Here is a 27467-nt window from a genome sequence, read left to right as displayed (position 1 = left end):
CTTCATGCTGATGGTGGAGGGAAGCCTCTCCCGAGGGGACACCCGGGGTTCTGATTTGGGCGGGGAATGAAAACCCCCGTGGGGAGCCCCTGCCCGGGGCCCGGCGCGTACCTCGCTCAGAGCTTTTCCGGACGGGCCCGTGGGCTCCCTCGAGCTCTGTGGGGAGAAGGTGAGTCCGGGGACAAGGCCGGCTAAGGGAGCGGCGGTGTCGGGACCGTGAGCTAGGGCTGGAGGGGGGGGGGGCGCCGGGTGCCGGCGGAGGGGAAAGAGATAAGCGGAGCATAAAGGGGCGAGGAATGGTGCCGGTCCTCGCGGCCGGTGCCGGGTTCGGATTCGGGAAGGGGTCGGTGCCGATGTCGGCGGTCGGTGCCGGGGTCGAATCCGGAGCCGCTGTCGGTGCCTGGGGTCGATGTCGGTACCGGGGTCGGATCCGGTCCGGGTTTGGTGCCGGTGTCGGGTTCGGGGGTCGTGGGGCCGCCCCGTCGCGGCGGCTCCCTCACGGCCGCGGCGGGCGCGCCCCCTGGCGGCGGCGGCGGGCGCGGCGGTCACGTGAGGCGCTCGGGGCCTGGTGCCGCTTCCCCCAGTCAGCGCGGAGCGGCCGAGGCGCAGGCGGGGAACAAGATGGCGGCCGGCGGCGATCCGGAGCGGGGCGCCGGCGATTCGCGTTGAGCCGCGGCCCGCTCGGCCCGGCCCCCCCCCCGCCCCGGCCCCGCGCCCTCCGCGGGGCGCGGAGCTTGCCCGTAGCCGCCTGTCCGGACTCCGAGCGCCCTCCCGAGCCGCCCTTCCCCTCCCTTCCCCCTCGGCCAGCGCCCAGCGATGCGGGGCCGGCGCGGCAGGCCGCCCAAGCAGCAGCAGCCGGCGGCGGCCGCCGCTCCGGCGAGCTCCCCGGCCCCGGCGGGCCCCATCGGCGGGCTGCGGTCCCGGCAGCGCGGCAGCAGCCGCGGCAGGTGGGCGGCCGCGGCCCAGGCGGAGACGGCGGGGCCCAAGCAGAAGGGAGCCGGCGCTGCCCAGGCCTCGTCGCCCGCCGCCGCCTCGCCCAGGGGGGGCGGCAAGAGGAAGGCGGGCGGCGGCGGCAGCAGCACCCCCGGTGGGGGAGGCAGCGGCGGTAAGGGCAGGGGCAGGGCCGGGGCGGCAGGAGCAGGGGGAGGAGGAGGCGCAGGAGGCAGCTGCAACAGCCAAGGCAGGGCTGCCTCGTCCAGGAGGAGCATCAGCAAAGTGGTGTACGACGATCATGAGAGCGAGGAGGAGGAGGAGAGCATGGTGTCCGAGGAGGAGGAGGAGGAGGGAGACCCCGAGGATAACCAGGACTCCGAGGAAGAAGAGGAGGAGGAGATAATGGAGGAGGAGGACGACGACGACTCTGACTACCCCGAAGAGATGGAGGATGAAGACGATGCCAGTTATTGCACTGAGAGCAGCTTCAGGAGCCACAGCACCTACAGCAGCACCCCAGGTAGAGAGTCCGTGGGCGAACTCAAACAAGTCGAGGGCACCCCACATGCTCCCTCTAGGTTGGCAAATACGGTCCGCACTCCTATGCGAGGATATGAGGGATGCGAGGATGTGCCCGCAAGCACTCCTAGGGAGAGGGGTATGCAAATAACCACTGGCAACCCCGGGGACGCGGGGAGCATTGGAAGATGCTCACAAACGCATGCACGGAGAGGAGCAGGGAGGGCGGGCGGCACTTGCTGGAACAAGGGGATGCTTTACAAATATTCATGGGGAAGCTGGTGGCCACAGAAATGCGCGATCCACCAGGACGTGTTGCAAACAATGTCAAAAGTGTTGTGGAGCATTCACTTCAAATTCAAAAATAAGGGAAACGAGAGGCATGCCTTGCAAAGAGGTCTTTTCAATTAAATACAGGAAAGGCTGGCTTGTGCTTGCAAATACAACTTCATGTTGAAAGGAAAGGAAGCACATGTAAGTTGAAGTGGCTTAAAAAACCAAAAAACTGTAAACACCGAGAAATTTCAGGCTCTTGAGATCAGAGCTCTAACTGGATTCAGCATCTACTGGCTTTAAGACAAAAGTAGCTTTCCAAGGAGGGAAATGAGGTGCATTGTTCAAAATGGAGATTGCATTGTTATAGTTTGGGGAAAAGTGCACAGGGCCTCATTGCAAGGATGTAAACCTAGTTTGAGTTCAACACAAAGATTAAAAGGTGGAGGTTGAGTCAGAGGTCTTGCATTTAAATACTGCGTTTATCTTAAGATATGGCAACCTTTAAAACTCATGTTGGGGTTAAAATTCGTTAAGTATTATTGTGATGATTTTTTTTTTTTTTAATTTTAGTTGAAAATTTGGGAAATTTTTAAGGCCTGCATTTCTGTTTGTCCTTAATTGGTTCATTCACCAAGCTTCAAAAATTCTTTTATTTAATTTGAACTCATTCCAGAATGGAGTTCAAGCTTAAATTTTTATTTTTTTTTTTAATTTTATTTTTTTTTAATCTCTGAACCAGGAGAGTAGTTCAACTTATAGGTAACCTGTTATGATTTGGGCTATAGGATGGCAGACACTGCTGTTGTTCCAGTATTTGGCCGATTTGGAAGAGGGGAGGAACAGGTTGTTAGTGTGAATGCATTGCATCTTAATTAAAAAAAGGAATGTAGTTCCGAGTAGTTAGCTGATGACTTTTCAAAAGGGGGAAGTTCTGGCTGCTAAATATGTAATTCGTTTTTATTTTGGCGAGTTAATGATATCAGCTCCTTCTGTGACTTCAAAGTAGTACTTTAAAAAGCTCTGTATGTTTGTCTATATATTTTTTTAGAACTTATATCCATATGCTCCAGAACCTAAATGAATCAAAATAAGTACATATATTACTAAATTTATTTAGAGATAATTTTTAAAATGTTAGTTTACCTGTTGCAGGAATGTCCTGCAATCAAATTGAAATTTTTTGAATAAAGATTGAGATCTGGCTTTACAGAAGGAAAAAAGGTCTAAAATACTCTCTTGACTTTAAACTCTCCATTTTCTGCTTAGTTGTGATACCTTTCATTTTTATTACATTTTTGGGAGTGCTTATGTCAGGGAAATAATATTTTTATGATTTTAACTGGCTAGGTCTGGGTAATATTTTTTACATGAGCATCCAGGTTTAAAATGAGTTCTGCAGAGAATGGGTGTATGCCATTTTTCAAATGTGCTAAGAGTTTTGGCAAATCAGAAGATAGCTCTCTCTGCATTGTTGTACAAGCATAGACAGGTTTTATGTGGTATTTAGGTATATCAGAAACCATTTTGATAATTTATGTTTATTTCTAACTTGGTCAGGATGACTTCAGTTAACTTTCTTAAATGCAAGTGTAAGCATTTTTATCCTTAGGTGCTTTTGCTCTCTACTGAGTTTTTGAGAGTTAAAACGTTTGTGTTGTTATTTTGGCAAGTCACTGGTGTTTCTCATTAGTTCAGTGTTTGCCTAAAGGTCTCCCTCCCTCCTTCCCTCTCTCTTCCAGCCACGCTCTTGCCCTTTTGCAAAGAAAGTACAAACTTTTCATTCAGGCAGCTCAGTCCGTGCCTCATCCTGGGCAAACACCTGCTTTGGGAGCGTGGCTGTGCAGGGGTGGCACTGATGGAAATCTCAGCCTTGTCATAATCCAGCAAGAGATGCCGGGAAAGGTTTGTCTGTCATCAGGATCTCTGTGTCTGATAGGGGCCAGTGCAGAGAGGGGGTCAGAGCAGGGTAGGGGTGCAGAGTTGTGTCTCCAGTGTTCCTTCAGGGGCTGCAGAGCTGTTGGATTCTGGGTGAGCCAGAGTTGGTCCTTAGTTGTGTTTAGATACAGGGGGGAGGCGGTTAGTTCATATCTTTGTCTTCGAGCCAGCAAAGTGTAACACAGTGACAGAGTTCCTGTGCTGAGCTGGAGGGCTCAAAGGAGTGTCTCCTCCCTTTGCTTGAACTGGCTCCTGACAGAATTGTGCAGGTTTTTTACCCAGAAGAGAGGATGAGCATTCCTTCTCCCCTTACCTTCCCTCAGTCAGTGCAATCTGAATTACAACCACTTCCAGGATGTACTCTTAGGGGCTGAACAGTGTTTGTGAGAGCAGAGTATTGAATAATTGCCATCCCAGTCAAGCTCTCCTGCCAACCAAGCTTTTACACATAAATCACATCCCACTTAAACGGGGGTATGGACTTGCTATAGTTTTTTCTAACTTACGTTGAACAATGAATTAAAAGATCACAGAGCAATGTCTCTGGCCAAGAAAGCCTCAGGTTTTATGCTCTGATGGGGAGCTTGTGATTTATCTTGAACTTAGTTGTAGGAGTACTTTCTACTATAATATGATAGTAAAATTAATAATATTATAATATAAAATGACACTCTTAAACTATTTAAAGAAGCAGAATCTTAGATAAAATGTCTTTAATATACCACTTAGTCATGGTACAGTAAAAACATACTGTGTGAATAACATTTATTTCTTTTTATTCTGCTGGATGCACTTTTGGTAGAGGAATTTTGTGTGTCTAATGTCCCTTCCCTCTCACCCCTTTGCATCCCCAGAAGGTGGAGGAACTGTTGGGACAGGTATCCTGTATATACTTGTATCACTAAACATTTTTGCCATTCCCTGTCCACTGTAATTTCTACTTGAGGCTTGTCACTGTTGCATTATAGTTACTGTTTTTCATATGTTGCAGAATTTTGAGAGAAAGGTTTAATCAGGATGCCTAGAAGTCCTTCATTTTTTGTTTATTGATTTTTTTCTTCATCAGAAAACTAGTTTTAGGAGGAGCTATACATCTAGTTTTCAGCTGAGATCATCATCAATCTGTCAAACAAACAAATGCACAACACTGGAGTTGGGAAGACAAAATACTTATCTTAAAATACATTAAATAATACTTCTAGTTGTATTTTGCTTGTCTGAGCATTTGTGGGGAACTGACCATTGCTTCTGTTAACACGTTTACTTCACAGCATGCTTTTATCTTCAGAGTGAAAGAATTTAGCTGGGAATCAGGTGCTGCATTTTGTGTGTCTGTAGTAATTTTTATCTGAACATGTTTTCATGCTCTTGAAGAATTGTCTAAGTGGACACACTGAGATATGATATTAAGATATACAGCTTCTCTCGTCTGCCGTGGGAGAAGATTTACCAACCTCCCAAACATCTTACCTGGGGTACCCCCTTCTCTAAATTAAACCTGGCATGCTTTTATTTTACCATTTCGTAATCTGCCCTTGATTTGTGCTCTAGAGGGAAGGATCACTAGTTCATCATGCCAGCCTTGAAAAATGTAGGAGACGATTCATAACAAAGAAATTGTTAGAAGGCCAAAGGAGTAAATCTGAGGCTGATCCTGCTGCATTGACTTGTAAATTGGCAGCTTATCTGAAGAGAGCTTTGCCAGTCATCCCAGAAGCTCTGAGCAGCAAATACCTCACTCACCCCTATCAAAGTATGTGTGTTGTAAAAGGCAGTGTGCTGCCGATGACTTTATTGAGCAAACTTTTTTTGTAGATCTGCAGTAAAATTCTGTAAGTGCTCATTGTGTTGCACAGAACAGGTGTAAGGTGAATAAATGTGGATTTTAGTAGATTTGGGCTGGCTCTCAGGGCTCACTAACTTCTTAAATTAGTTACAACTTATCCTGAGTGTGTCCCAAGAAATTGTCTAACTGTTCCTGAAAATCATTTTGTTTGTGCTACCTGTGGTTTTGTTGGTTTTTTTTTTTTTCTTTTCCTGGGTTCTAGGCACAAAAGGGTTGTGCCTCTGAGTCCTTCTCAGAGTGATCTCACCTGCTGCTTGTCTTGCATTTGCATTAGTTATCCAAATGATAAAATGATTCCATAGAACATGGGTGGGTTTGTATTCCTGGCTCCTGAGGGAGTGCTGATGGCCATAATGTTGGGAAACTAAATCCTCAATGTAAAATCAGTCGATAACCCTAGTTTGATTTAAAAGTGTACTGCTGACAGGTGTGCAGACTGAAAAAATAAGCAGCCAAAAGTTTTAGTTTAAAAGGACATAAAGACCTACTTTTGTACAAGGCAAGGCAGGAGTAAAACTTTACTTAGGAACACGTTTGAGAATTTGTATGATGTGAATGCGCTCAGGATCTACTCTAATAACCACTGATTTTTTCATTTGTGTTTCAACTTCCAAAGCTTTTTTGGTGCTTGGAATGCCTAATTTTTAATGTTAGTTTAGTTTTTACATTTTTATGTTTTATTTATGGCTGATTTTTAATTTTCTCCAGACTAAATAAATAAATTTGGGTTAGGTGTGATTACTGCAGCGTATTACTCAAATTGGAGCTGCACCTACAAGTAGTTATAAATGCATCTTACTCATTTAGAATTTTTTTTCTGGAAGAGAATGTTTGACTTGTGAATATTAGAAACATGATTATCATGTTGGCATTTTTAAAAGGGAAGAAAATGTTTGTAAAAGTCAAAGCCTTTAATTTCAGCCCATCCCAAGAAAAAAAGATCTAGATTTTTCTATTTTGGCACTGCTTTTCATAATATATTCTTATTTTATGTTAAACTCATTCATTTTATTGCTGTTTTTTCTTTGGTGGAAGCTGAGCAAATGTTCTCCCAAGAGGTTGACTTTTAATTAAAGAGCCAGTTTGGATATTGCTGTGGCAAACATGCAGCTCTATCCAGTTTCTGCATTCTGCTGTGAAAGGAAGGAAAGAAAAAAAAAAAAAAAAAGGTTCCCTTACCCATTTTTATCAACTGTTTCCAGTTTTCTCAGTGATATCTAACAAAAGCTCATGTGTTGCTGTACAGTCCCATTTCAAGCGTGCCTGGTGCAAAGCAATAATTTGGGACAGCAAGTGTGCGTTTATTAAAGCCAAACCAAAATAAGAGGGTCTCAGGGAGTTTGAGGGCAGTAAGAAGGCAAAGTTTCCAGGAGGAAGGAAAATGTAGGAGAGGGCGTCTTCTCTAAGGAGTGCTCGTCCTCCCAGGACATCATATATTACTGCCAGCTGGTCTTTACATTGAGAAGTTTTTGCAGTGACTCACAATCTGGAAAACAAAACCAGCCCAGTTCTACTTTACTAAAGATGGACTTTCATGTAAGAGTAGTGTGGTTTGACTTGGCTTGTAGAACTCAAAGCCAAAATTTAAATCCTTTTTTTTGGGGAAAATTGAAAGTCTTTTCTGGGATCAGTTAGTGGAGTGTGACTGGAGGGGTGGGAGTTCGTTGTATATTTTTCCCCTTCCTGTGACAGATTGCTGAAGTATCTGAAACTCCTTGGTCTCTTTTCTTTCCCCAATGCTCCTACCAAGCTTATTCTCTCCATGGCAACTGTGAGCAGGAGCTCTGAGCTGGAGAGCCCAAGTGCTGAGAAATTATGAGGAAGGGAAAGTTCTGAGAGAAGTGAAATGATACCAGTTGTGAACTTTCAAATCAAGAGAGAGTGGAACCAGTGTTTGTTTTTTAGGTGAGACCAATGCAGCCACCACTCTGTCCCTTTTTAAACAAGACAGTAGTTCTGGCAGAATATTTGTTCTGTAGGGCCTCCATCACCAATCCAGTACCTGAAACATGTTGGGCTGAAAGGCTGTGTTTGCTGGAGGGGAGGAGTGTTTAATATCAGTGAGACAAGGCAAAACTGGATTTGTGTGATTTTTGTTAGCCTGCATGTGCATGGTGATTGTATTCAGCTAAAGCTGAAGAGCATGAAAGTCATATTTGGTTGTGATACATTCTTTCTGTATTCTGGACACTGATGATAGTAGTTTATTCAGATACTCTGTTTGCATAAACCAGCAGATGTGTTGAAGATGGTTAAAATAGTTTTAAATTCTGTATTCTCCTGTGGTAAAGATTAGATGTGACTTTTTCTTTTCTTCTTTCAGTCTGTAAATGAAAATGAAGACAAGGTGTTTGGTTCTTTTAAACTCTTTTTCATTTCTAAATTCTGAAAGGGTCAGCATTTGAACCAAATAGGTTGAGTAGATGCAAATAAAAAAATAAAGCAATGGTTTTTGGAGTAATTTCTGGGTTTGGGTGTTCAGACTGTTATTTGAGTAACTTAGTTTTATTTCAAGTATCATTAGTGTGTTTGCTTAAATATTTGTAATATAAATTATTTTAGTAGATTATCCTAAGTGTAGACTATAATTATCAGTATCTGTAATTAAATGCCATGGGAATAGAATTGTTTACTCTTTAATCTTAACTACAAGCAGCTCTTCAACTATAGCATTTAAAATAGGGACAGGTAACCACTGCAGACTGCTTCAGCACTTGGGGAAAGACAACCAGTGAAGGACTTGCCATTTAAAAGAAGCTTGTGCTAGATAGAAATGCAGTACTCAGACACTCCAGGGGATCTGGATCCTCTCAATATTACAGCTGTGGCAGCAGGAGGCTATTGGCAAATCAATTCTTTTCCACCAAATAAAGCTATGGAATCTGAGTGGTGTAGAAGTGGACATTTTCTGCCTTTGTATTGCCTCAAACTTGGAGGTGAAATTTGATTCAGAGGCTTAGTTAACATGCAGAAACTATCTCAGAAGTATCTAATTTGCATTAATAAAACTTGAGTATGTTTTGGGAAACTTCAGTGTGGGTAAATTGAGAGTAGATTTCTTGAATTTACAGTAGTCACATGAAAATTCAGTTCCAAGTCTAGTCAGTCAGGTGGTGATGCTTAAAGGAGAAGTAACCTGCCAATGCATCTGCTCTGCAATCCTATTGATGGTTTTATTTTAAACAAAATAGTACATACTGCAATTTCTGTTTGAAACAACAATTCCCTGTGGGGGCCCAAATTACTGACAAATGACAAGAAGTTAAAAAAAAAAAAAGGTTGTCAAATCCTAGTATCTCTAAAATAATTTAAACTAAAGTGTTTGAAGTTGCCAGAGTTCTTTGTTGGGCTGTGGGTTTTTGGTGTTTGCCACTGAATGTAGAATTTAAGTATTGGCCCACTTGCCTCATGAAAAAGAAGATTGTCCTTGGAAGCGAAAAGCTTGAATAATTGTGTATGCTTATTGTAGGGAGACATTTTTCAACTTTTAAGGGATTTTTTTATTTTGTGTGTGTGTGTTTATGAGGCTCAGTTGGGTAAACATGGACTGTGATCTTCAAAAACCCTCACGCAGGAGGTGGAGCTGCTGCAAAGCACGGTGAGCTGTGTGGGTTCTCAGCACACTGAAAAATCAGCAGTGAAGACAGGTTATCCACCCGACCAGTAAAATACCAACATTTCAGCTCAAAAAAGAAATTTGTAGCACTTTAATATCATTATATCATATTCCATTGACCTGCACTTTTAATTTCAGTTGGATAGCCACTTGCAATGCTTCAAGATTTATGAGCACCGTGCAGAGAATGTCCATCCTTTTCACTGGAGATTATTTGACTGTTTGGTTTGCTGATTTGGGCTTTTGAGGGTTTTTTAAAAGGTGTCTGAGTGTTTCTTGAGATCACAGTTGATGTGTTGGCCAGTAATGCATTTAAGCACAAATTGATTGGAATTTCTGAATTTCCAAATCATATTTTGTGACTCTCTTCTCAACTTCAAATTCTCTTCAACCCCTGTACAGAGAATGTTAACAACAAATTGAAAGTGAAATTGGAAAGAAAAAAAGCCAGCATAGAAAGATTTTAAGTACTGTGCCATCAAGTCATTCAAGAAAAATACAGTTTCTTTCTAAAATATTCTGCATCTTTGAATACTTGCCTTTTTAAGCTCTGGAAACCAGTTTATATTTAGTTGAGAACTGGTCAGAGCAGTTCAGTGTGTGAAGAGAGAAATGATTTGAGCTCTTGAGCTGTGGCGTGTGGTTTCCAGTGTGGATGGGGAGTGTTGAGGTGCACAATATTGTAATGTGCTGCAACTGTGAGGCCTAACACAAATGAAGCACACATTTTATAATGCAGTCTGCTTTTCCTGTTGTCTGTTTTATCATTGCTTTTGAAATTTCTGGGTTTTATACCAAAGCACACATGAAAATATACAAATTGATTTAAGTAGGAGATGGTGTGACTAATGCAGCCACAGGGTTGCATTGTGCTTGCACCAAAGTACAATTCTTTATTATGCTATTATGACACATTTATATCCTGATAACACATTTTTTCTAGATCTGTAATTGTACCTTTGTAAGAGGAAGTGTTAGAGATTAACTTTTTCAGAACATATTAGGAATGAATTGTTTTAAAGTTGTTTTTTTTATTATTCCCCTATTAATTTCATGTGACCAATACACAAGTGACTGAAAGTTGCACCAGTAGATGTTTCAATTATATATTAGGAAACTTTTTTTGCTGAAGGGTTGTAAAGCACTGGAACAGGCTGCTCAGGAAACTGGTGTAGGTCATCCCTCCCTGGAGGTATTCTGAAATGCGTGGATGTGGCACTTGAGGACATGGTGGTGGGGCTGAGATGGTTGGGCTTGATCTTGAAAGTGTTTCCAGCCTTAATGATTCCATGATTCCATGGTTATCTCATATGAAAGACATCAGCAAAACTGGTATTTGGAGTCCATTTTTTTCCGGCAGTGGTCCTTCACACTGGTTTATCTTTGTCTTTGGGGGGGATTTCTTATTAATTCAGGTAGAGCAGGGTTAACATCCTTGCCACTCTCTTTCTCGGAGGGCTGTTTTATGGCTTTACTGACAGATACATTTTTCTGATACAGAAAGAATCCTGGTTGATAGCTCTGCTGGCTTTTGTGGTACTTGGACTCTGTGAGGGCCATCAGTGATTTCAGAATATCTGTTCTGGGGTGGTGTCCTGCATGGCCAACTAGGTCTGCAGTGTGGAAGGAAGCTTCAGGACCCCAAAGTAGTTTATTGTGTGAGCCTGTCTTCTTTTGCTTTGGAGTCTTTTAACTGAACCAGATGTGCCTTATGCATATATGATTTTGGATCATGGTGATAGAAAAATTGAGTTTAATCTAGAGAACACTTGTTTTGTGCCTGGCTGTGAAACTCCTTTGTCTATGTGTGTTTGCCATGATTAAACATTTTCCACTGATTAGTGCAGAGGCATGTTGGAAGACAGTCATACAAGCATTCCTTCATTTTCCAGTCAGAACTCAAACTTCACTAAACTTGGAAAATTATTTTAATCCACAGATGAGGTTGACCTGTTACTTCTGTAATGGAAACATCTTGCAGTTCATCTTCTGTATAGTTTGGGTGTGTAATTTGTTGTATAAAATTGCATTCTTTAACATTGGAAAGGGAAAGCTGTGTCTGCTGCCTTCTTGTCATACCAGTCTAAGGGTTGATTTATTTTTCTGGAATCATTTGTTGTGCATCAAGATATTTCATAGAGGTAGCTTTTCTTTCTGGTAGTTTCTCTTTTTTTCCCTTTTCAATGCACTAATGTTTTAGTGATGGTGTTTCAGGTCAGCAGGATCTGTCTTAGCAGGTTTTCTCCCACATTAGACTTACTTTCTGTATTTCTGGGAGTATCAAAGGGGGTAGGGTAGGTTGAACAAATGCCACAGAGAACCATTTCCATTTAATGGTAACATCCAAGCTGACTGGAACTCACTTTATCTCTTCATTTCCTTGAACCTTTTGGGGAGGTCTGTTATGTGCAGAAATAATATGTGTTTGGTTAAGAAATTATGAAAGTGAATTTTAAAATTACAGACTATTGGTTGACACTCTTCAGTGTCAGAACACACAAAGTTTAATACATGTCCCGTTTTAATGAAGGGTGTGTGGAAAATGGCTGCTATGAATAGCTGCAGTTTTTCTTTGGATTTCCTCTGTGCATGAAATGCATCCTGCTGACACTTGTCTATGGACAATGGATAATTTTGAAATTTAGTTGTTGACCAGAATCTTAGTATGCTTATTAAGAGGACCTAAAACCAGTTTTCATCTCAGTTCTTGGATTAAACCTAGATGATGGTTTATGAGATTTTCTCAATTTATTTTTTTCTATAAAGGGAAATAAGTTTAATGAGTGCATCTAAAACTTATAACTGATAGCTGAGAAATAGTTGCATGTAGCTGTTTATTTTGCTAGAAGATTAAAATATTTAATCTGTCAGGTAGTGTAATTTTCAAAAACTTTCCTCTTTTGTTTTTCCATCTGCCTGGCATCAAGGATAGTGGAATTCAAGGGAAGTGTAGTATCTTATCTGAATTGGCATCTGAGACTGAATTAATTATGTTCAATGTCTTTTCTATTAGGTAGTAAAACAGCTCTTTAGATTAGCTTTTACTGGTAAACTGTGTCCTTCCATAATTTTGCCTCCTCATTCTGTGAATATAGCTCCTGTTTTATTGAAGTGTGAAGGTGGCGTGGGGTGGGTTTTTGTTTGTTTGTTTTGAGAAATTGAGAATTGTTGAAATGCTTTCATAAAACATCACATTTACCTTCTGGTTTTGGTTTGTAGGTAGTCAGGAGAAATATTCTAGTTAGAAAGCAGTGGACAACATGCTTTAGGTTCTCTTTTGTATTTTAATTTGGTTGAAATTGATGTCCTTAAACATCTGCTTGAAATGAGCTTTCCTGGATGCCCATGCTGGATAGGAGAATAACTTGCAATCATTTAATACAAAATATCTGTTTGGAGCTTGATGTTTCAGGTTTAAATTAGTCATGCTGAATAAAAATGAGAAAAAATTATTATTTTGGCTGCAGGAAATGTCTTTCTTTTTAAGTAGTTTAAACAATTACATTCCTAGATTTAGTTTTAAAGTTTCAGTAGATGTATATTGTACAGGAAATGTGCAATACTCCTGTATGTCTAAAGCAAAACTTCAAATATCTTGTGTTTTATTTTCATACTGTTAGTTAAAGTATAAGATGATTAGCTGAGTTAACACATTTATGTAACTGTGAAGCTTGTGAAGCCTTAATTTGCATTAGTTCAGAATGTTAACACAGTGATTGATGATAGATGTTTAAACACTTGTGTTGACCTGTGAACAGCAAAATTCTTACTGTTGTTTTTTATTCCAGGTAGGAGAAGACAAAGAGCACATCGTCCTCGTTCTCCAATATTAGAAGAAAAAGATATCCCACCCTTGGAGTTTCCTAAATCCTCAGAGGACTTAATGGTGCCTAGTGAGCATATAATGAATGTTATTGCCATCTATGAGGTACTAAGGAACTTTGGCACTGTTTTGCGCCTCTCTCCTTTTCGTTTTGAGGACTTCTGTGCTGCTCTGGTAAGTCAAGAGCAGTGCACACTTATGGCAGAGATGCATATAGTGCTGTTAAAAGCAGTTTTACGTGAAGAAGACACTTCAAATACTACCTTTGGACCTGCTGACCTCAAAGATAGCGTTAATTCCACTTTGTATTTCATAGATGGAATGACGTGGCCAGAGGTTCTGCGGGTATATTGTGAGAGTGACAAGGAATACCATCATGTTCTTCCTTACCAAGAGACAGAGGACTATCCTTATGGACCAGTAGAGAATAAAATCAAAGTTCTGCAGTTCTTAGTGGATCAGTTTCTTACCACAAACATTGCACGTGAGGAGTTAATGTCAGAAGGTGTTATTCAGTATGATGATCATTGTAGGGTTTGTCACAAACTTGGGGATTTGCTTTGCTGTGAGACTTGCTCGGCCGTGTACCACTTGGAGTGCGTGAAACCCCCTCTGGAGGAGGTGCCCGAAGACGAGTGGCAGTGTGAGGTCTGTGTGGCACATAAGGTACCTGGAGTGACTGACTGTGTGGCTGAAATCCAAAAAAACAAACCATATATCCGACACGAACCTATTGGATACGACAGGCATAGGCGGAAATACTGGTTCCTGAACAGGAGAATCATCATGTAAGTTAACTAATCATTGCATAATTTCTGTACAATAATATTGTGTTTTTAATACATCTTGTAAATTGCTGTTGCCATCTTAAAATTGTTCTTTGTTTAGATAAGGCTGTTGCTTGTTGTTTTGTAAGGAGATTACTAAAGACCATGTAAATAATCCATATTTATCCAAAATTAATATTCTTGTAATCTATACATAAAAACAGGGTCTCAGGCTTAATATTAATGTGCTGAAAGCACATGAATGTGAGGAAATGAAAGGGAATGTTAATGACAGCTCCCTAGTTTTTTTATAAGTTACTGAAGAGAAGTTTGATTCTTTTTATATCACACGGTGTGTAGGACACTACTTATGGTCTGCAACCTGCTTAAGCAAATTCTGGTTGCCAAATTCTGGTACTAGTTTGATGCTCTACCTTTGAAGCTGAAACTTTCAGAGATGCTCAAAGGGATTTACTGTTACTAGAAATGCAGAAAATGTTGCATTGAACATTGTTCTGTAGTGCTAAGAAAGTCACCATAGCAAGTCATGCCTGTCTTCGAGGGAGGTACGGTGTGTGTTTCACACAATTACCTGCTACTGGTTGGTCTCAAGATACAAATGTACCTCAAAATATTAATAGGAATCAAACCATTGCTAGTGAGGGCATTGTGCCCTGGATTTTACCTGAAAAGTTGAATCTGAAATTCATTTTTCACAGGAAAATGGCTAAAGATCAGTTTTCTCATAAAAGACTGTTTTTATCTAATTGTTCTCATAATGGAGGAGAAATAATACTTAAGTGAAATCAGTGTTATTGTTAAATTAGGAGAAATAGAGATTTTAGTAGAGCTCTGAAAACACAGAAACAGAGTTTTCCATTCAGTGTTACAGAGAAAATAAACCACAGCTGGGTACCTTAACAGAATTCCATACAAAGCAGGTTACAGTGAATGTTAAGATAGTGGCCAGCGTGTTTAAAAAGGGACTGTGAGGTCTGCTGATGGTGTTACATCTTGCAAAGAAGACACTTCTAAGGGCTCATGGTATTCCTTTAAAATGTGGGGCTGTTTCTCTAGGGTATTGTCAGCTGATGCTTTAAGTATTAATTATCTCTGCTCTGTTTCCTGTGTTCTTCTTTCATATTTGTAAAAAAAGAGTCCATGTTTGATCTTTTTTAGTTTCTCTGGGTTATAAATGTCACAGTAGTGCCAAGTAACCTTTCAAAGGATGCGGGGAATCTTTTATACTCTTCTCCTTTTTTTCCTATATATATATACTCCATGTTTATACTCAGTCACATGCTCCACAGTAAGGGGTGGATCATTCAGGTGGTTCACCAGGATGCAATGGGCACCCAAAGCTGTTGATATCCCAGTTATTCCATTGCTTCATACAGAATTTCCTACCTTTTGTTTTCAGAAAATGTGTTGAAATTTTGATTTTCACAAAAAGTCTCATTGTGAAGGACACAGCTGGGATTATTTTTACTCTAGCTACTTGTGCTTAAATAATTTATGGTTTCCTCTGCTTTGTTTCTGTATCTTTCCCCTCAAAGTCTTCAGGAAAAGGCTGTTCTAAAGATGGGTTTGTCTTCACTGCTCTCCTGTACTGGCAGAGGTTTGGGAATTAATATTAGAAAATCCAGGAGTTGATTTTGAGATAAATGGGCAGACTTTGTTTCCTCTCTCTATGTAGGCAGATAGATAATTATTTTTAACCAAACTTGATCTGTGAAACAATGTTTTTTCCCAGTGAAGTGGAGTATTTGATGTTCAGAAGGTTTTGATACAGGCAACACTTCAACATGTTTCAAATGAAAATGAATCATACAGGTGCTTTGTGAGCCTTTGAAATCTGCACATGTGAGAGTTGTTTCTTTCTAGCACATTGGTAGTAATTTTAACTGCATTTAGAAGAGATATCTTCAAAAGCTACATATATTGAGTTTTTAAAAAAACAATATTTTGCATTCCTTTTAGGTGTTCTGTGGGCAAATTATTTCATAAGGGGGCAAAAGTACTACACAACTTAATTCCAGGGAAATGTAACTTTAATAACTCACATAGATATTAAACCCTGTAATTCCAGTTTTTAAATTCAGTGAACATTCTGTATTGCAAACACACCTTTTGCATGTATTTATTTATGCCTGATATCTTGGATGACTGAAGGGTAACTTAAGGAATAACTGCCAAATGTTAAAACCTGAGATCTGTGAAATTATATCATCATATCAACTTTATTAAAATGAATAGAGTGTATTCTCCAGTGCCATATGATCATATTTATCAAAGGAAACTAATAGATCTAAAAATAATCTGCACAAATACTGATTTGAAATCCTGCCCAGGAGGATTAGAGATCTGAAATCCTAAATTCTTGATGGTTTTGTTTCTCAAAAGGGTTTTTAGGGCTTTTTACTTCTTCTCCCCTCTCCCCCTTTAAATGTCATAAATCCAACCTACTGCTGGTTTCCATACCTTTTAAATGGTTTTGTAGACTTGTTTCCTAATACTTTTATTTCCATCACTTGCCTTTTTTAAGCCAAACATTGTGGGTTTGTTTCTCTTTTCCACCTCTTCTGTTCTGCAAAGATGGAAAAGTGGACACTGAAGTAATCTCCTCATGAACAAATATCAACAAGATTAAAACAAAAAACAGGCCAAGAGCAAATTAATTCCTGACATTTTTGTTTCAAGCTGTTTACAAATTAACGATGATGCCTCTGGGTCAATTGCATTTGTTTTACTTGTGAAGATTATTTCTGCAAGTTATTAACTCAGGAAATTTGGGACTTTGACTTGCATTGTCTTTGTAAACTACTGCAGTGTTTTAATGAGTTTATCTTTATAGAAATATTGAGATGCTTTGGATTTATCTATTATGTGTAGAAGATAATAAAACACTGTTTGGCTTTCATTTTGATAGCAGAAATAGGACACACATTGTTATTCCTGAGTTGTATGGATCTTCCTCGACAGTCAAAAGCAGTTTCAGCTCTTTTTTCTGCAAGATTTGTCATGCTGTTTATGTTCTTAGGGGGTTCTCCTCTGTTTTCTCCAGTTAATTAACAAGGGTTTGGGTCTTAATTTGAATAGATTGCTTTAAACAATTTCCTGAATTCTTCAGTTTCCAACTGTATCATCATGGAATTCAGGAAGTATCTGCTACTACTAATACTAAGTATTTTGCTATCACCTCACTTGAAAGTTTTGAGTATCTTCTATGTTGCTTTTATCAGTCTTTAAACTTGTCTCTGCAGCCTGCCAGTGAATAGTTCCTGGCAGCCAAGGAAGCTGAAAGAGGTAGGAACAGCTCATGTGATTCTTTTCTCCCTCCTTGGCCTCACATAATGTGTATGACTCAGCTGAGTCCCCTGGAGTCTCTGCAGACCTGTCCAGCACCAGGCTGGCAAATCTGTCTGGACTGTCAGAAAACCATTGGGATCCGCTCCTTGTGCAGCCTTGCATCTTTCCATCTTTTTATGACAGCCCCCCTGATTTCTTCAGGGGGTAAAAGTCGTGTCTCTTTACTAAACATAAAAAGATGTTCAGGGAAAGTTAGCTGGAATTATATAATTGTTAATTTTAGTCTTATCTAAGTTGGCCAAAATGGATTGCATGGAATGATTTCTGCTGTGCATGCCAAGTCTTCCCCTGGCACACATCTGAATCTTGGAAAGAAGTCTGGCCAGAGATGAGTTTGGTGTAAGCATACAGACCAACCAACTTGTGCCGTTTCACATTGTGGTTTTTCAAGTGAAAACTCTTTAATTCCTGAAATTCTCTTGCTAAAGTTGTGATAGTCTTCAATTCAAAACAAACTTTATGCTCAAACCCTGACATAAATGAAGTAGAAGTGTATTAAAATATTCTTGGATAACCTCATTGTCTGTTTCTAGAATATTATCTGAGCAGTTCTTTAATGGGCAGGACTCAAATCACACATGGAAGGATTAGCTCCAGGTGCTTTCTGCAGAATACTCTTGGTGATCTGATGTCTCAGCTCTGCACACTGAGCCTCGGGGTTTACTGGCCTGCAATACAGCAAACCTTTACTGGTGCTGGAGACATTTTCTTGAATTATCCAGGGAAACTGAAAACAGCAGTTAATTGCTTTTCAGTTCAATGGAACCTTGCAAACCTAGAATAGAAAGGGCTGATGGGGAGGGAAAAGCCAGATGCTGCTTGGGATGTTCAGGTGACACACATACTCACCCTGGCTGCATTAGTGCAGCTGGAGCAGTCTCAGATTTGCTGAATGCGGGGGGAGAAACATGAAAATAAGAAAACACTTGGATAATAACCATCAAAATAGAAGCAATGTGTACAAGCTGCTTGTTTGACAGATGAATGCAGGCACAGCCTTTCCTCGTGGAGAGATGAGAATGTATTGTCAGACTTGATCTCAAAGGTCTTTTCCAGCCAAAGTGACTCTCTGATTCTATATGAAGCTTTTATATTGTTGCATATCTAGGTCATATAAGAGGATGTATAAATGGCATTATCTCTCTAGCAAATAATCCTGTAACAGTTACAAGAGAGGGGCAGAATGAAAGGTTCAAGTTCCCTTTTTGGTCAGTTAAGAAATGGAGTAATAACAGCATCACATTCTACAGTCATGTTTGTCAGGAGCACAGCAGCCTCACAACTGCTGCTCTGCTGGGGTCTTGCACTTGCCATTTCCCTTGGATGCTTGCCAGGGAAAGCTCAGAAGGCACCCATTCTCTGTTCTTTTTAGTTAAGCATTTTATTTCATCCTTTTATTTCCTCTCACTGTGTAAAACTTTATTCTTGCATTCTCATCTCCCCTTCCCTCTTAGTTTTTGGGTATTTGCCTTTATCTTACTCTTCTGTGGCTCTTGTTCACCACCAGTAACGGAAGTGCTGTCATCCCTATTGTTGTTAGTAAATAACTCTTGGTTTAGAGGAAACATGGTTTAAACAGTAATTTTCCTTTAACATGGAACTTTACAGGCCTAGAATATTCCAAAGAGCCAAATGATTGTCACTGTTCAGCTATTAAATTTTGGTGTGTTGTGTGTGACAGTCTTCTTGAAATGAGCTGTTTTCTGAGAAAACTTGTCAAACTTAACAAGTTGGTGTGGTTAAAACTAATGGAATGTGGGCAGTTTAAAGGAATAAATGGTAAAGCAGAATTAGTTACTTTTCATGAGCAAAGGCCTTTATGAGAGACATACAAGTTTCTTTGCAATACACCAGGTTTTATCATCAAAACCAAAAGTCTGTTTTGTAATAATAGTTGTGACAAGTTAGTAGTTGAATTTTGTGTAATATTGCCGTTATTAACTTCACAACCACCTTATTTCAATTGTGTTCTGTTTGAGTTGCAAATATTAATTGTTTCACAAATACAGGGTTGAGAGGCAGTAGATCAACAACGATCAAGTTGCCTTAAGGTTGTTTGTCTTTCTGAATCCCTGAGGCCAATTTGTGCCATTTTTAATGTATAATCCATGGGAAAGGAACCAGTAGAGAGGAACCTGCAACAAACCCCAAAAGGGCAAACCTTTGAGATTTACAGTCAGCTTCCCATTGCTGTGAGAACTCTGGCTTAGGGTTCTCAGTGAGCCACAAGCCTGCAGTGCTGGAACAGGGGGTGCAAGTGCAGCAGTAGTTTAGTTTCTTCACCCAGGTGAAGGCCAGGCTGGGCAATCAGTGGCACCCACGTGGTGTGAGGAGCACTGGGATTTGCTGTGGAAATGAGTGGACGGGCTCATGCCAGCCTGGGTCTGGCTGCTGCTGCTCCACAGGATGGATCAATCCAAGCTGAAATCCAGCAGCTGCAGAAGCACTTGGAGCATCCTCCCTGTGCTCTGCAGCCTCCAGGAGAGCCTGTTACCTGGGATATTGATGGAGCTCCCTTGGGTCCATGGCCCTGCTGAGGTGCTGTTGGCACCAGTAAATCTGGGGTCATGGAGTACTGCAGATTAAAAATGTGGAAATCCCTTGATGTTTTCAAAGGGGTTGTATTATGACTCATCCCTTACTGGTGCTCTTACAGGTGGATGCTGTAGGATGCCAATATAAAATATTTTATGAATGTGACATTCTATACTTTGAATTTTCTGTGGTTTTTCCTGAATACGCTGTCAGAAACTACCATTATGGATTCTGGACTAAATTACTGGTTACAGAAATAGTAAATACAATGAGAATGCACCTTGTTGTCAAATTGGACAAACCAGTTTTAAGGAGACTTCAAAGCTTTCCTGAGGAAGTTGTCATGAGAACTGAGGGGATGAAGAAAGGGAAGGAAACAAGAAAGGAATATTGATATTAATAAACTGGGTGCATATGAGCAATGTGATTTGTTTATTCACACTCAGGTATTGACATTTCGTAGTGCTTTGCAGAAAGCAGGCTGATAGCAAGTTTTGTCATTTATCCAGATATTTTAAAATCAATATTTTTTAAATACTGCTACAGAGAGGAAGATTCAGAAAGTGAGAAGGATAAGAAAATCTGGTACTACAGCACAAAGATCCAGCTGGCAGAGTTAATTGAATGCCTGGACAAGGATTACTGGGAAGCTGACCTATGCAAAACCCTGGATGAGATGCGTGAAGAAGTTCATCGGCACATGGATGTGACAGAAGACCTTACAAACAAAGCAAGGGGCAACAACAAGTCTTTCCTTTCTGCAGCAAATGGTAGGAATATTTTGTGTAATGGGGATAGATGCTGCACTTTGAATCAAATCTAGTTTATCTTACATCAGAAGCAGGATTTATGTCATGTTATTTGTGCTCCATGGCTCTGTAGGTGTTTTGTTGTTTTGGGCTGACAGCATGCTTTATATTGTAGATGAAATTTTGGACATTATCAGAGCAAGAAAAGGAGAAATAGTGGAAGATAAAAACACAGGAGATGAGGAAGCAGAAAAGGCCAAAAGTGATGTTGATAATGACCAGACAGATGCTGAGAGAGACAAGGAAGAATCTGGAGACCAGGATAAAATTGAGGAAACACAAAGTGAGCAAGATATGGAAAAAGAGAAAACAGAAGGTAAAGAAACTGACTGTGCTTTTAACAGCTCCATTTAAGTGAAGCGAATCCCACATTTCTTTAAGTGTTAATGCAATACTTTCTTTGTATGATTCTCCAAGATATTTCTGTAATAGCTGATATTTGTCAGTTCCTTTGTGCTTGTATGTTGGAGTTGTTCTTGTTAAGTAATTTCACCAATTTTCCTACTTCTGTACAGCTGGCTCCTAGATACCCTGCCTTGAGGTACAGGTGGCGCTTACAGGTTGTGATCAACATGTTTTGTAGTAAGCCACATTACAGCAAAAAAAAAAAAAGGAAAGGAAAAAGCTTGCTATTTTCCAGCATTATCAAACAAACAAAGCTGCTGAAGTTGCTTTCTATGGATGATGCCAAATGACATCCTAAGGCATAATAAAGAACATCCCTAAAGTTTTGTTGTGCGTTTTACTATAGAGGCAGCAGTCGTTGGGGATAAAAGTAACTCTGTGACCTCAAGCACTGATGACAACACCACAAATCCTTCTGCAGGAGAGAATAGTTGCTCTGAAGGGAAGGACGCAGTGGGGTGTCAGTCAGAAACCCTTGATAGCAACAACGTGGCAGAGAAGAAGGTGGCATCAGAGCTCCCTCTGGAACTCTCAGGTACAGAAGGCACTGTTACCAATGCCTCTGTAATTTGAGGAATCTGTTTTTCTCTCTGATTTGTCCACTAAAACCATTCCCAGCGTATATCACTCATGCTGTTTGCTTGCAGTGCCATCCTTTACTGCTACGTTGTCATTATTAACATTTCAAAGTTAATTTTCTTCCAACTAGTGCTTGAAATTTGTGGTCCTCCATGACATTAGCATTTGTTTTCATGCCTTCCAAAGATGACTATGGCTAAGCTTTTAATTTTCTATTTTCTGTTTATTTTATTTTTCCATAGTGATCCGTAATGATTGTTAGCATCCTCTCAAAGTTTATTTCAAATCTAATTTGCTGCTGGCTTGTTTATTATTTTAACCTCTCATTTACTGTGTAAATCACTAACAAAGCGTTTTCATTCACATTTATAAACCATTGCACTGAAATGTCAAGATTAAAATTGTCATGCTGGAAATTTTAAACAGATTTCAGAATTATAAGCACAAGCATTATTGTATCTTAACATGTTTTGTTCTGCCATGTCAGTGACTCAAAGGTAATAATATATACTATTTTAAACCAGACAATCTTACTTTTGCTTTAGCAAAATAAGTGGGAGTTGATTAGGTGTAATATAAACTATGAGTGTACTATTCTAGAATTACTTTATATTACATTTAGAATTCTGTTACAGGATTTACTACATAACCAAATGTTGCTCTAAACAGCTGATCACCATTAAAATGATTAGGATTTTATTCTCATTTCTTAAAAATCTAGACATGTGATGTGAACATATTCAGTGTGTTATGTTTTAAAAATGGGTAGCAAACATTTTCTTCCTACAGAAATTCTTCTCCATGCAGGCACAGTCTGCAGCTTTTCAACTTATGAAAGTCAGTGCATCCAAACTTTGTAATAAACTTTCTGAACAGGAGGACAAAATGAAAGCTAAGATTATTTTGTAATCTGCAAGCCTCATAATACACTTTTTAAGTATAGAAAATGTCTTCATGTATGAGACAAAATCCATATATTTTAGATACGTGAACAAATATTTTTGCCAGTTCTCCTATTTTTTATTCCCTTTTAAAGTTAAAATAACTGTAAAGGTTTAATGGAAAAGATACATATCCTGTGATTTTGTTTCAGACACCTTTATGGGTTTGTATTTTATTTTAAAGATTCACTTATATATTTATTATTATTTATTATACTTTCACAAGCACTTTTCTCCTACCAAAGCTTCTACGTGAGTTGTAAATTAGTGGGCTCTTTTTTTGTAGGAAAGGATGTGTTGAGAGGGTTTTTCTTCATGTCTAGTTCACTATAATCACAGTGATGTTTGTGTTCTTACTATGAAATTTCAGTTTGATACTCTCAGAGAGCGAGAGAGATACTGAACCAGGATCAGTGAGGCTGTTACCCCCAAAAGAGAGGGGGAAATATGAGTAAAAAGCAGAGGTAGATGAGAATGTCTGTTAAATGCAATTTGGATATTAATCTTTATTAAGAGTCTGGTTTGGGTGCTTCCACTCTCTTCCAAACAGCAGCCATAGAAACAAGTCCATTTTTCCTCATAATAAATAGGGAAATGGATCAAGTAGTGGTGGTTTGTCACGCATTTGGCACAGTCAGAAGTTAAGATGCATTCAGGTTAGGGATCCTCTAAGAATTCCAGAATATTTACCTGATCCATCCTTCTACTAGGAGTGAGTATTTCACAAAAACCAGGTTTTGTTCTGTCACTTTTCTTAACAACATCAGAATCCCTGATGCTTTGGAAGAATTCTAGAAACAGAGAGATCCTGTAGATTTTAAGCAGCTGAGCTGTCTCCCTTTGGCACTAAGCCCAGAAGACATTGCTGGGTTTGCTGTTTTGAGGGACTGGGGCTTGTTCCTCCTGGGAGGTCGGAGGGATTTATTTCAAGGTAGCTGCAATTCAGCGATACTTAGTCAAAAATTCCTACTGGGGCAGCACAACAGGTGGGGTGACAACAAAGTCCTCAGCTGCCAAGACACAGTGATGAGGACAGCTGAGGACCAGGAACCCATTTGGAGCCACATCAAGACCCATCAGATCAGAAAGGGGCTGATGTTTTAAGTGGGTTGATATTTAGAGCAGTGCCAATGGAACAGAAACCTGTGATTCCTGAGAATTAAGGTGTTGAGGAAGAGACAATCAAAGACCCAATGGAAAACAAGAGAAACTGAAAGGTGTACACTCTGAGGAACAGCTAAAGCACAAGAAAATTAAAAGAGAGAAAATCAGATGCTTCAGGAAGACCAAATTTTATAAATTCTAAGTACAGAATGGTCTCAGGGTCTCAGGTGGGTGCATCTATAGAAAGAAAATTGTCTCAGATGAGTTACGAATATATTTTAAACACAGGTATGAAGTTCTTCAGAGATGTAGAAGTTGAAACTGCTTGAAACAGAACAAAAAATACTTTCATGGATACCATGTTCTGAAGGGAATTAATATTTTATATGTGTTTCCCCCAGTCCAGCAAATCATGTTCATCTGCCTTTTTTTGATGAAAACTTTAAGAAGTTGCATTGATCCTATTCAAAAGCAAAAACTAAAACTGAAGTTGTTCTTTTGTAGAAGAAACTGGTCAGATGATCCCCAGCAGTGGCTCTGCTGCACCTCCACAGGCAGATGTTGAGAACAGCAGTGGCAGCGAGCTGGGCTCTGGCCAGAACGATTCCATTAAAACTCTTGATGATGCTGAAAATGCAGAGAAGGGATCCCAGGCTTCAGAGGACATAGGTAATAATAATAATAATAATAATGATGATATTAATAATAAGGATGATAAGGATAAAGACATCTCCAACTTCCAATTTATGCCTCTTTTCACTAAACTTTCTGTTCTGTTAGTAACTTTTGTACATTAGTAGAAAACTTCCAATTCTTAAGTTTGTTTTAAAAGCCTTTTTATTCCTGGGCAGGAGAGAAATCCAATGGTGACAGAAGTGATTCTCCAGGTGCAGGGAAGGGCACGCCAGGCTCGACGCGGATGCTCACCAGATTGAGAAATCCAGATAGCAAACTGAGCCAGATGAAAAGTCAGCAGGTTGCTGCTGCAGCAAATGAAGCAAATAAGTTATATAAAGAAACCAGAGAGGTTTGTGCACATCTTTCCAATATCTTGGAAAACTTAAGGAACTATAAAAAAATGGTCTATAAAAATGATAATTTCTTTAAATGATACTAAACTTTACTTAAAAGTTTTAAAAAGTTATTTTTTCAGGTAATGGAGGTACTTTAAAGAAAAGGCAGTAATAATAAATTAGCAAATGGTGAAATTGTATATCACAGGAACCTTTTTTCCCCTTTTCCTTTGCTCTTGCTCTCTTGGGTGCTCTCTACAAAGTGATATGACAGTGATCCAGTGCACTGATACAACTTTTTTGTATGACTGGCTTGTTTGTTGTTTTGATTCTGGTTTCTTTAAGTAGCCTGGTTTATCCAGGAAGGAACTGTTTGACTGTTGGGACTTTTTTGCAGTTGTCTCCATACTATTTGGTATATTAATTTTATTTTTTGTTCACTGGTTTTCCTTGTAAGTTAACATTTAGTGCATTTATTCACAAACAAATTAATTTAGTTGAGTGATGTTAGGAAGCCATGTTTTCAAAGTGCAGGATATTTGTTTGCTAAGCTGCATGTCTGAATTCTGTAACAAGGAGATGTTCACAGAGAGCTTACCTGAGTTTAGTGAAGCTGCTTTCCCAAAGCTCTCTCCCTCCATAGGCACAATCAGAGCAGCAAAACAGGTTCCTGTTTGGTCTGAGGAGTCTAGATGATGATTTTTTAATGTTAAAGTTGATCTAGGAATATCCTAACTCTGTAGACAGGCAGTGATGAAGTACATATATTGGTGTATTGTATAAACAGTTGCTTGCTTCTACAAACTGGTCCAGGGTATTTTTATTCTTTTACAGATAGACATTTGAAGCCTAAATCATAAATAAGTAAATAGAAGGAATTATTTTACAAATTCACTGAAAAGTTTCCAATATTTCTTTCTTAAGGTTCTGGTGGTCAACTCTCAAGGTGAAGTCTCCCGAGTGAACACCAAGAAGGACATTGTGATTAAGGGAAATATCAACAACTATTTCAAACTGGGGCAGGAGGGGAAGTACCGTGTTTATCACAATCAATATGCCACCAATTCCTTCGCTTTGAACAAGCACCAGCACAGGGAGGACCACGACAAGAGACGACATCTCTCACATAAATTCTGCCTGACTCCAGCTGGAGAGTTCAAGTGGAACGGGTCTGTACATGGCTCCAAAGTTCTCACCATTTCCACCCTGAGGCTGACCATTATTCAGCTAGAAAACAATATCCCAGCATCGTTCCTTCACCCTAATTGGGCTTCCCACAGGTAAATGAATAAATGGAAATACTTATTCTCGTGTTTTACTTGTGGTTTTGCTAGCAGTGTTACTTTGTTTTTTCAAATCTGTGATCTCTGAGCACTGTGCTTCCCTATAATAAAACATCATCTGTGTTTATGATGGAGGCTAAAAGGTTTATATATTTGAGTATTACTACAGGAGTCTTTATCCTACCATTAAATCTTTTTAAAATAGCAAGTTATATTACTGCATGTATATGTTTCAGATCATTCTCTTTTTTCCAATTTAGGTCTAACTGGATTAAGGCTGTTCAGATGTGCAGCAAACCCAGAGAATTTGCACTAGCACTGGCTATATTGGAGTGTGCAATCAAACCAGTTGTCATGCTTCCCATCTGGCGAGAATCCTTGGGGCATACAAGGTAGAATTAATAAATATTAAAGTATTGTTGAATATGAGAATTTTACTTTGGTTTGCAATTGCTAGTCCCTGTAAGCCTGTAAGAATTATGTTTAAATTGAGATAGTCATTCAGCACATGAAGTGTATTTTCTCAAACAGAAACACTGAAAAACCATGACAATATTTTTCATAGTGTCATTGCTCCTGCATTTGTTTTATCTGAGCCACGGTCTAAAAACTGCTAAAACTCTGGGAGAGTAGAAGAGCAAATTGCAACACTCAGTTCATTGAAGTCTGGGGTTTTTTTGTCTCTCATTTTGTCATAGGAACAGAAAATGGATGTGTCTGCTCTTAGACACAATTGCATCCAGCTGTGTTTGCCTCACTGAAATAGCAAAAAAAGTGATGTTCCTGTTACAAGTAATACCTAAAACCTGATAGTGGGCATTCCTCTTAACTTCAGATGTTTAAACTTATTCAGAGGAATATTATGTGCTATTGACTTCTTATATTTACTTGCAAGATCCTGTACTTAAATGCACTTAAATCTGTATGGATTAGATTACGCAGAATGACAGCGATAGAAAGAGAAGAAAAGGAGAAAGTGAAAAAAAAAGAGAGAAAACAAGAAGAAGAAGAAACAATGCAGCAAGCTACATGGGTGAAATACACATTTCCTGTCAAACACCAGGTGAGGGTTTCTTTTGTGGGAAGAACAAAGAAAATACAGAAACTGTTGATTTCTGACTCTTTTTCTGTTTTCATTTAAGCTTACAGTGTTCATGTCCTTGTGTTACTCCTACGTGGAAGTAGGAACTGTGGCCATGTATTCAAACACATGATCTTGGTCTGAAATTAATTTGATCTGTGTCATGCTCTTACTGACACTGCCTGAGTGACAGATACTGGTCTGCAAATGCAGCCTTTCCTAGTGGAAGGTTCTAGGGGATTATTGGAATCTTGTCCCACTCCCTCTCCCCGAAACATCCAGCCTTAGGAAGGTTGTATGATATGATGGGAACTACTGTAGAAACCTCTTTATATCCTCCTACAGTAGATATTAACTACTTCTGTTGGAGTAGTTCTTTGCTCTACGCTTGTTATAACAAGCATACAGGTTGATTCAAAAACTCCTATAATCTTTCAGCTTTAGGTTAATACAATTACATTAAAAAATGAGGCTTCTAGATATTACTGTGATAGATCAATTTAATTATCAGCAGATATATTTTCAATTTTAGTACATTATTTCATAAATATACTTCAACTTGCTTGGAAAAGTGTACAAATGTGGAGTTTTTTTAAATTATCATTGGGTTTCTAAATGTAAACATTAATAATG

The 27467-nt window shown here is 39.7% G+C and overlaps 1 protein-coding gene across 39 annotated transcripts in view; it reads left to right on the top strand.

The window, feature by feature from the left end:
- The first annotated feature begins 594 nt into the window (after positions 1-594).
- Positions 595-27467, top strand: part of BPTF (bromodomain PHD finger transcription factor) — a 52669-nt gene continuing 25796 nt past the window's right edge. For 12 of the 39 annotated variants that reach the window (XM_086857498.1, XM_086857493.1, XM_086857497.1 and 9 more), the window contains exons 1-10: positions 732-1453; positions 12914-13736; positions 20166-20389; positions 20544-20744; positions 21180-21368; positions 23962-24126; positions 24309-24484; positions 25395-25750; positions 26014-26145; positions 26687-26816. In XM_086857498.1, the coding sequence (XP_086713624.1) occupies positions 817-1453; positions 12914-13736; positions 20166-20389; positions 20544-20744; positions 21180-21368; positions 23962-24126; positions 24309-24484; positions 25395-25750; positions 26014-26145; positions 26687-26816 (3033 nt within the window). In that variant the 5' untranslated portion in view covers positions 732-816. Of the gene's footprint in view, positions 1454-12913; positions 13737-20165; positions 20390-20543; positions 20745-21179; positions 21369-23961; positions 24127-24308; positions 24485-25394; positions 25751-26013; positions 26146-26686; positions 26817-27467 lie in introns of all 39 variants that reach the window. The other 27 variants (XM_023938812.2, XM_086857479.1, XM_086857478.1 and 24 more) reach the window with 6 other exon arrangements.

The sequence above is a fragment of the Cyanistes caeruleus genome, chromosome 19, assembly GCF_971803275.1.
Source record: "Cyanistes caeruleus chromosome 19, bCyaCae1.hap1.1, whole genome shotgun sequence".
Taxonomy (NCBI): domain Eukaryota; kingdom Metazoa; phylum Chordata; class Aves; order Passeriformes; family Paridae; genus Cyanistes; species Cyanistes caeruleus.
This window is presented reverse-complemented; position numbering and strand designations above follow the sequence as displayed.